The sequence below is a fragment of the Cephus cinctus genome, unplaced genomic scaffold (genome assembly GCF_000341935.2).
Source record: "Cephus cinctus unplaced genomic scaffold, Ccin1 Ccin1_scaffold0126, whole genome shotgun sequence".
Taxonomy (NCBI): domain Eukaryota; kingdom Metazoa; phylum Arthropoda; class Insecta; order Hymenoptera; family Cephidae; genus Cephus; species Cephus cinctus.
In genome coordinates, this window is record NW_014332860.1 from 302782 (window position 1) to 313030 (window position 10249).

At 41.8% G+C, this 10249-nt stretch overlaps 1 protein-coding gene and 1 long non-coding RNA gene across 7 annotated transcripts in view; both read right to left on the bottom strand.

Annotated features, from left to right (window-relative positions):
• Nucleotides 1-2727, bottom strand: part of LOC112493680 — a 4050-nt gene extending 1323 nt beyond the window's left edge. Inside the window, exon 1 of the long non-coding RNA XR_003058250.1 lies at nt 2381-2727. This is a non-coding gene — a long non-coding RNA (uncharacterized LOC112493680). The remainder of the gene's footprint in view (nt 1-2380) is intronic.
• Nucleotides 2728-3911: 1184 nt separating this feature from the next.
• Nucleotides 3912-10249, bottom strand: part of LOC107275211 (WD repeat, SAM and U-box domain-containing protein 1) — a 7218-nt gene continuing 880 nt past the window's right edge. For 3 of the 6 annotated variants that reach the window (XM_015755099.1, XM_015755098.2, XM_015755097.2), the window contains exons 2-18: nt 9008-9200; nt 8747-8918; nt 8519-8664; nt 7975-8201; nt 7658-7896; nt 7497-7587; nt 7313-7425; nt 7104-7246; nt 6832-7024; nt 6624-6769; nt 6312-6517; nt 5966-6240; nt 5785-5875; nt 5615-5709; nt 5387-5548; nt 5182-5326; nt 3912-5116 (exon numbers count right to left, since the gene is read on the bottom strand). In XM_015755099.1, coding sequence (XP_015610585.1) covers nt 4953-5116; nt 5182-5326; nt 5387-5548; nt 5615-5709; nt 5785-5875; nt 5966-6240; nt 6312-6517; nt 6624-6769; nt 6832-7024; nt 7104-7246; nt 7313-7425; nt 7497-7587; nt 7658-7896; nt 7975-8201; nt 8519-8664; nt 8747-8918; nt 9008-9117 — 2718 coding nt within the window. In that variant the 5' untranslated portion in view covers nt 9118-9200 and the 3' untranslated portion in view covers nt 3912-4952. The remainder of the gene's footprint in view (nt 5117-5181; nt 5327-5386; nt 5549-5614; nt 5710-5784; nt 5876-5965; nt 6241-6311; nt 6518-6623; nt 6770-6831; nt 7025-7103; nt 7247-7312; nt 7426-7496; nt 7588-7657; nt 7897-7974; nt 8202-8518; nt 8665-8746; nt 8919-9007; nt 9201-10249) is intronic. The other 3 variants (XM_015755102.2, XM_015755100.2, XM_015755101.2) reach the window with 3 other exon arrangements.

Below are 10249 nucleotides of genomic sequence, written 5' to 3' on the forward strand. Positions count from 1 at the left end.
CCGCGCTCATTCTAGCATCGTCCTTCATATCCAAACCCCTTGAACCACTATCGCAGCGGACTCCAACACACCTCGCGTCGACACTCATCAAAGTATATTACACTTTCAGCTACGGTTTACACGTTGCATTCTCTGATAATTGGATTGGAAATCGATCGTCTATGATCACGTTATTGAAGCCAAGAGTGAAGAGTTTCCGGTGCCCTCCCTCTCGAGGTCAACGTCAAACGAGCAGGTGCACGTCCTTTGTCAATCTCCAAGCTAAACACTCCAGCTGTTATACAAGCCCTGAACCTCTGACCCCCCTGACCCCTCTGACCCAGACAGACGAGCGTTGACCCTTCGGCAGATCCCTTGACCCCGACAACCGACCAAGGGATTTCCCTTAAGGAAATTCATTCCCCACAGCCGCCTCGAAGGGTTCGTCCCTTCCTGCCGGAGACTTCCGGCTCCGCTTATACTATTCGTCCTTGCGTAGTACCAGATTGCGAGTTCCAGACTATAAAGCGCAGCTCTAGCAAACAAATGGCAGCGAGGTAGAATCCGGCATAAAGATGCAGGCCACCCGACTCTTCCAGGTTCTGGCGCAGCCTTTCCGCAATGTATTTTATTAAAGGCGTCGGATATGCAACTACACGTGCAGGCGGCGTGTCGGCCGACTGCGAGCTTCCCTGAGTGCAAGGGCTACGGGCGTGACAGGGTGCGCGCATACGGACGGGATAAGACGCATAAGACGCGGGTTGGCAAACTTCTTGGGGAGGTTTGAGACATTTTGCAAAAACGCCCGTCTTTTTATATGTATTTTTCTACATAGTTCGCTAAGGTTTGCGCCGTATGACGAACGCTCTCTACTATCCTGCCTGAGACTTTGCGCAGGGAAATTCGATCCAGCTCGCAAATAATGCTATTGAACGCCGGCGCAGAGAACTTTTGACAAAAGTTTAATTAAACAGTCGCAACTGTCGCATCGACTAAACCCATCAATCGATAGACCTGCCGAAACTCCAGAGTTATAATTATCACTCGATACGTTTACCCATCAGGGATGCGTTATTTACAGTCTATAAAAAATATTCAATCGGCAAAACTGTGAATAAGAGCTGCCACTTTTCCCACGGCGCAGATCTTCCTCCGGGGCTGAGGCTGGACCAAGCGCGCATAATGAATTAAACATAGTTTTCATACAGTGAGCAGCTGGTCAGGCGGAGGAGATACATTTAGTGAGTCCCCCGGGAGAACCTCTGGATGTGTTTCCTCCTACACGTCCCCAGCCACCTGGACCAGGCCGAATGCTGCTGCCGTTATCTAGCTATCTAGTTATCTAGTTATCTAGACTACACTACCGTTGACTACGTCGACTATGGACTTTTGGATTTTCTGTTCTTTCCGAATTAGATTTAGATGAGCAGGTGGCGCCTCGATCAATAGGAAATTCCTATAACTATACATAAACCCATAGAGTATATTTTTGGTATTCTTTGGGTAATAGAGATCATCGGCGTGAATCTTCGACGCTCGCAACAGGAAGAATCATAATTTATATTCAGGACGCGATTTGTCGCTGAAACTGCAAGGGGTGGCTGGCAGGCAAGGGTGGATTCGCGAAATAAACTCCCGCACCCGTTCCGAGATGGCGAACGAAAAGATCTAGAAGTTCTTGCGGGAGTGGGGGGGCGGGGGTATGGGGAAGGAGGACGCGGGCCAACAGGCCCGAAGGAAACTCTGATACACAGACATACGTACACGCGCCTTGGGTACTACTGCTTCGACTTCGACTTGGACTTGCGACAATAAAATTGAACTAAAGAAGCTCGTACGTACGCGACTACGTGACTACGTGGCTACGTGGCTACGTGTCTGGATCTACAATATTTTAACTCCTGACTATTCTATATACATATAATAAATGCATATTCGAGCCTTTGGACTTGGGTCCCCGCGCGTAGCCTTTTAAGACCTGCAGGAACATTAAAAACCTTTTTGAAACGACTGGGAGTAAGATCCCAGTTACAGGTCACCGTCAATCCGACGTTTGACGAAGGATTGTTCAATCCTTCTAGGGGACAGGGGTTTACAGGCAAGCTGCCGATTCTCAATGAGAAACTAAAATGATGGTAAAACGTATCGCACGCGTACCACGTTTCACCGGTACGAGGACCGAATATCCGACACTCCCGATGCATATTTCATTTTTAATTTCGAAAATAGTCCCGCTGGGTTGTTGTTTCGCTTTATGCGAGCATGCGATTGCTCCTGGACGAATGGTTGCAGTTAGGAAAGAACGTGAATTCAGCCGCGACATCGTTTTAAATATTGCAACATATCGTAAAATTACGTACAGAGAAGCCCTTCCTCTCGCGTTCTACACACGTCCACCTACCTGCTTTCCGCCATTTGACCTCGGGTTCCTCTGTCAGCTGTTTCCTCTCCTTATTTTTCTCTCTTTTTACCAGCTACCTCCAAGCACCTTTCGCCACCCGAGAAACCGACTTCTTCCAGTTCGCGGTCGAATGTACTTACATAGGCTGTCGACTGCTTCAAGTCGGCCAGTGCGAGCCTCTACAGTTCTATGCTTTTTCTCTCGGCTACAAGCAATTAAAAATACTCGCTCAGTTGATTTCCAAACACATAGGGCACAAAATACTCAACAAACCTACAATTTCCTCCGGTGTCCTTGAGAATTTCGACAAATCGGTGCCAATCCGCCCTAAAGCAATTAGCAGACATTCGGACACCGCAGCATCGTTTCTAATGTAACGAAGAAAACCATAGAAATTGAATACGTACGCATATTTTGAGCTTTCTTCGTGTTCTCATGAAAAATAAATTATGGTTTCACGATTTAGATTTGATATCAAAATGATCAGAGAACGCCCAGGGGAGAAGATAATTTATTCATTGTCAGTCAAATAAAATTTGTCGAGCCGTGCGAAACGATCCCCGCCCGCGAACCAATAATTATAATTATATTCTCCACGAAACTTTACGGCCGCTCTTCATTAGAACGACGCCCGAAATACGCCAGGGCGAAAAAAATATTAAAGGCAGTCTTGATCGACCACCGGAAAATTCCGCAATTTATCGTCCGAATAATGGGTAAAATAATAAAACAGCGAACGGGGCCTTGGATATAAATGGTACTTCCGTCATGAAAATCTGTTCGATGCAAATAATTTTGATTTTATCGGCGCCGATTTTCCGTCCCGGATAATTGTGAAAGTTTATGACTACACTTCACTCGTAAACGTAAGAGTTGCATGCCACCATCCAAAACAAACCAATCATCCCGAACGTTAAAATCACCAACAGAAACATTGCACGATCCAAAATCATCTTTCAATATACTTTTCTTAAAGACACCATTCGTAAAGACGTAGGCCTGCATTTTATAATTTACCCAATGTCGGACGATAAATTGAAATTTACTTATACGTTTGGGATCTATGAAAATTTTTGGTAAGGCAGTCTCCTTTCATTTCAATAACCTCTCTAAGATGAAGGGTTTTGCAGATTGTCAAAAAAATTTCCTACGTTAAAAGATGGACACTGTCCACTGACTGCAGATACATAGTAGACTGAGACATCTATCCGAGACAGCCTGGAGTCCCGGACACTCGTAGAACGAATTACCGACTGAAAAATACAAATGTTACGAATGCCCCAAAAGATGGTGTTAACTCCTAAACAAAATGTCAATGCACGGGAAAGTTTTACATGATATCTTGAAACGAAGAGAATTCGCGGAAAGCGCTTTTGTATTCTGCGATACTAATAATTAAGTACATATAATAAGCTAGTGAAGGAAAAATTTGAATAATATTACTTTTATCTATTCGGCTGAAAATCATAACTGATGCTCGATATAAACAGAGAACTAGAAAAGATAAGCGTAGAAATGATAAGCCTTGCTATTACATCTCACAACGATATTAAAGTTTATTTTACTCTCAACGAAAGCTTTACATCAAAATACGGTTATAACGTCGAAGTAATATAAACACCCTATCGATTTACCACAGAAGTACAGACTTAAATTTCTCGTTGCTTCCGCGGGCACACATAAAAAAAGATATTTTCGAAACCTTATCAATTTCGAGTGTTTTCCTACATACAGGCGTGTAATGTGTAGTGTGCGTACAAAACTCGTTTGCAAATCCTAATTCACTATTCAAAAAACCGAAAATTTCTTCAAATCTAAATATTTAAGGTTTTGTGAGCTTTAAACTAATATTGCACGATATAATAATTACCGGCATATAAAAGTAGCATAGATCAATTCGATAGTATTCTGTATGAGAGAAAAAAAGTTTGTTAATATAAGTTGAAACCTAGATTATTACTTTACAATGTAGATCAACCATCTCTTTGTTGATTTACTTAAAGTTTCATAACTTCAGTAAACGTCATCGGAATCGATAAGTACAATCGACTAGTACAATTGAATCCGTTAGACGTCCCGACCTATATTGCTTGACAAAGATGGCCGAGACCGTTATAGGCACAAATACTCGGAGTAGAAATATTCACAATAGTAATGTTCAGTCAATGGTAAATATTAGAAAACAGAATCATATTATTCGTTCCTACGATTGAATATACATTGTACTGGTCACCTCTTGCATCAGGTATCTGGGTAGCTTTCTTTACGTAGATTCTAAAGTTGCAAGGATGTGCATGAATCTAACAGAGAAGCCTATGTCGGCTTTGTTAAAAATATACCAATGCCATAGCCACCTTTTACACATCTAATTGGTCCACTCTTAGCATCTCTTACTTCATCATCTTCCATCCCGTTCTCTTAAATAATCTAGAGTTCAGTGCATCAGTGCCATCACAGTATCACTCTCATAACATCTAATCGGGTGCGCCTTATCAACGTGACGTTACAAGTTCACGTTTGGAAATTCCACGTAAGTGCGTGAGATATCAATTTTAGTATTTTTCTCGAATTTCTAAGCCTGCGGATGTTCCCCATGAAGAAGGGTACATATGGCGTTTCTCAGGGCAATATTCGGAGTGAAACTCGTGTCGAGTAGAGGCGCGTTTGTCATGGGACTCGTATACTTCCCACTCAGGAACCATTCGTTTATCGCTGCCTGTTCGTAAGTAAATCCGTCTAAAAGAATTCCACAATTAATTGTATGTACTATTAAGTTTTATTGCCGCCAGTAAAACGATTACCTGAGCATTGTACTGGTTCTTTCATTATCTCGTGCGTTATCGGACATAAAAATTCATGTGGTACTTCAGTATCATCTGTTATTTCCCATATGCTACTATCCTCGCGTCTTAACCAATACAATTGTTTTTTGAAACTCTCAATAGCCTACAAGATCAAATTAAATAAATGATGATAAAGCTTTAGTCAATCGAACAACCAACTCACTTCTTCGTCATTCTCTATATCGAGAGTTGATATCAAATCCTCTTCTGGGGCAGATAGCAAGTGCCGTCCAGTCAATGAAGAAATGTCAGCATTTTCCGTTAATTTTGATAATTCAATTTCCTTAAGCCATTTCACGATCTCATTCAATTTCCAATCGATAACCTGTTGTGCAAAACCATACAGATAGAGAAATGATCATGCGATAGACTTATGTTTGACAATATTTACCCGTCTTCGATTGTGTCTTAGTCTATCTACTAAAATAGTCTGAGATATTAATTGTTGCGGTAGCTTCCAAATTAACACAGTCTTATCCAATGCACCTGAAAATCGTTAGAGCGGTTTAATTATGTAATCATTTATTGCCCGCAATCATTGCAGTTGCTTGTATAGTGGACCTGTTAGAAAGAGTGTCGTATCTTCCGAGAATGCACAAGCTGTTACGAGACTATCATGACTTTCCAGCACATGAAGACACACGCTGGAATACTGAAGGAATCGATTTTACTTATATTGGCATTCGCATTAAATTGTTAAGCGCGGACATTTGATCCGGTGTCATTTCATTATGTAACTTACGACACTCCAGAGACGCGCTGTTCGGTCCGTCGCAACGCTGCCCAGTATCTCGCCGTGTACAGGAGAGAAACAAACGTTCATAACATTTCCACCATGACCAGCCAAAGATCGTTTTTCTCTGTACGATGTGTCTGGATCGCTAGTGCCAATATTATTCTCACTCTTTGGACCAGCGAGAGTGACGCTTATTTGCCACAATTTAACGAGAGAATCGTTACCGCAAGTCGCTAGTAAATAAGATCCGCTCCCACTGCTGGAGTTCGATTCACGAGCACCTACATACGAATAAAATATCTTAAAATCGACAGTCTTCGTACATTATTGCAATCAATATAATTCGTTATACCAATGGTAGGACTGAAGTCGCATCCCTGTACTCCCAAATCGTGTCCCTCTTCGCACACGATGCAACTGGAGCTATTCTCTTTGTTAGTAACGTCAAACAACCTCCAGGTGCCTTCGCTACAGGCTGTCACAAGATATCTGGAGTCTGGCGTAAATGCAATCGTCGTTATTGCGTCTGCATGACCTTCGAAGACTCTACAAATTGGACTGACGTTACACGGTAATGATCTTTATGGTTTAAGATTTTAAGCGTAAGAGCACGGATTTCATGGAGGAGCACACTGCTTCTATTGGCTTTTTTTTTAATGCGTACTGTAATTCTTCCATTGTTTCGACATCCCACAATGTCGTCTTCTCATCGTCCCCTGCCGTGGCTATCGTCCTGCCGTCAGGGGACCAACGGCACACACGAATTCCACATCCAGAATTAACGAAAGATCCCCTGGCTTGGCCCCCCTTCTAAAATGCGCTCAGAATTAGATCCAAATAATTCCACTATTCTAGACGTCCGTGTACTCAACCTGAGCATCCCAAATAATGGTAGTGCCATCCAAGGAGCATGACGCCAGCATGCTGCCACAAGGACTGAACTCTACGTGATTCACGCTGTATTTGTGGGACTCTAAGGGGCTGAAGTGTTTCTCCTCGAATTTCTTATCATCCATTTCGGTATCCCGAGAATCGACGGCGCTCCAAATTCTTACCAGTTTGTCTCTGTATATCAATAACAAATAATTGAAGAAAGTTTACATTCGTGATTTCACATGAGCGTGTTCATTTTTCATCAACTGACCCAGATCCAGACGCTATCAGGGTATTCCCATAGAATGCAACAGTGTTTACGGCTCCGCTATGATCGTCCAATCTCTGAACTAGTTTAACCTCGTTCTCGGTACTCTCGGCTTGCTTTACAACTTTATCCTCTTGTAGAGTCTTCTGAAATGTAGAATAATATTTCTTATAAAATATGCTCTGTAGAATCCAGGTTACGTCTGGTACTACCTCTCCGCGATCGCCGGTGTAATGTAATTTTGGACAACAATGCCGTACCAATTCTGAATCTAAATTCAGATTTCCCATGAGATCCCAGACGATCACAGATTTGTCGTTTGATCCTAGGAACAACAGAATTTCAGAGAAGGTCTAAAAATTAATTTTTGGCTCGTTAATAAACTGTCGGCAATACCAGTGGCCAGCAAGTTTCCATCCCTAGAAAAAGCGCAGCAAGCAATGTATCGATTGTGTCCAGTCAGTACAGCCGCTATTCTACCGGTTCCCTAAAAAACCGTCAATTAAGTATTTAACGTTATTCAATTTTCTTTTTCCGGCAGATTCTTAAACATTTACTGTTTCCCAGATGACGGTAGTCTTGTCAAGGCTGCAACTGGCAGTATATAATCCATTAGAATTGAATCGAACGCACGTTAAGGCACTGCTGTGCTTCTCCATCACTCTACAAAGTTCGATCGAGGCAGCAGCTGGTTGAAGGTCACATTTCTCCTGGACCACCCGGACTTCCCAGAGCTTCACATTGTGGTCGTTGCCGCAGGTTACCAGTTGATAGAGTTTTGTAAAAGGCTCGTTGCCTGAAAAATTATGTCTATGATTGAAACGAATACAGCGGTACTGAATGACGCATTGCAAAGTGTCAAGGAAAATCATACCGGTCACTTCTTGCAACGCCGAAAAGTCGCAACTGACTACACCAAGATCATGAGCATCATCGACCGTCGCCAGAACATTTATAGAGTGATTGGCAGAATTGCAGGAATCAATTAATTCGCTAGTTGAAAATAGTTTGAGAACTCCAAAAGTACAAGAAGTGACCAACCAGGAGGAGTCAGGTGAGAAACAGAGACTCTGCACGGCACCCTCGTGTCGAAGAAAACACCTGAAATAATCGCAGAGACAATCTCACGTATAAAATTTATCAGAATATTTTGTCGATGACATCACGAAGGTGCTATAGAATAATAAAGAAAATAAAAAACTTTCTGTCGCTATACCGTTATCAATGTGAGTAACGTTAATGACCCAAATCTGGTTCGACGATCCGTTCGTGTATTTTTGGTTCGTGTACGATCCTAATGACATTTTACGTAATAGAATGATTTGACGTAGTCATATACATCATCTATGGTGCCCATGGTCGTTGGATTTATCGTATAAATTTAAGAAATACCCTTAAAAAAATATTACGGCACGTACCTAATTAAATTACGACGGATCAAATCCCAAAGACAAACCTGACCGTTGTCTCCGGCCGTTACGAGCAATGTAGAATCCGGGGAGAATCTGCATACCCTGACAGCCTCACCGCCGACTTGGACCATTGTGTGAATCTTGGTTCCAGACTGGTGTAAAAAACATTCATGGTTATATAAAGTCAAATCAAGTACACGAAGTAAATAAATGATTGAAGTAGAAGTAGCGTACACGTAGATTCCAAAGTTGGGTGGTACCGTCTATACTTGCCGACGCCAACATGGTGAACTGAGGGCTGACTTTGACACAAGTCACACCGTACTTATGTCCTAATAATGGTGAATAGCTGACCTCCACGTATCCAAGGCCTCGTTGCCATTCCCACACTCTGACACGCTTGTCTCTAGTAAAGTATGAAAAGTAAAATCCTTAAATACTTGTAGGTTCGCGCGACGTGTGACATCTTGACCAAAGTAAGTAAAAATTTCTCACCCGGAACCAGTGACAAGAATGCAATCACCAGCAAAGTCAACGCTATTTACGTCGCTCGTGTGGATGGCGAGAGTTTGCAAAAGTTGCACGTCTCCTATAAGGGCAGCCATTTCTTCTTCTCTAATCCTTATCTAATAGACATCAAAGGCACTTTATGGCGCGTTTGCTGAACTTTCCTTAACCTTCTTCTTTCCTGTAAACGTTATAACAAGTGAATTACCAGCTCCAATTTCATATGACATACATTCGGTAGCGCATAAATTATCACTTCTTAATCATTCATTATTCAACCGAGGAACGTATCGTATCCCATCAACTCCTGTAATGAACAAGTTTCTATCTATATAGCCATCATATCCATCTCTCTTGCTCTGCGGCCGCGAAAGTGTTACTTTTATTATTTATACCAATGGAAAATCAATCTTGCGTTTTACGTGTTCCAACACACGCCAATACCTCGTTTTTCTAGCGGTCAAGTGCGTGTAGTAGTGTTCTATATAGCTTCTCTATACGGGTCAGCAGTATCATGCAAATTATAAGTTTGTATTCCAACGAATCGTTAAACTTTAAGCAATTTTCACGCTTACCTAGGCTCACCTGCGTATCACACGTCTTACTAATATCTACGTAAAAATTAATCTTTTCTACATTCCGACTTGTCGGTATTCGGTCGGTCGGAGCGGTAATGACGTCTGGTTTAACTTGAATGTATTTTTAATCTGTATAGCTACTTTGCACGATGGCCAAACTAGAGGTAGCGAAAAAATCAGAATAACAGTGTAATCCTTTTATATTGATTATAAGAGCGATTACAAAATCAGCACGTTTAGAAACGAGGAATACACACGATTCGGTCAAGAACTAACGTAGTAAGAATAAATGTCGGGAGGATTGCAAATTTAATTTAGCGTGTTGGTTCTTTTACATTTATCAGTAACAGATGACCTTAATGTCTTTAATTATGCAAAAATTCTTAGAAAAAAGTGAGCCGTAATTTCTAAATAATGTCACAGACATAAAGTTCAAGTACATTGAGTACTGACGTGTAGGTCTTAGGACACTTATCGACTTTCTCTCGTTCCGAGCATCGACTTGCGATTTGCAAGACACGAATTATTATAACATTATTATAAACATTGAATTGGCATCGCGAATCTCCTCTCTCAGTTACCTTATCAATCGTATTGTAAATGTTTTAATGTCATTCGTAATATTTTGACACTTACCCCCCCCCCCCCCCCA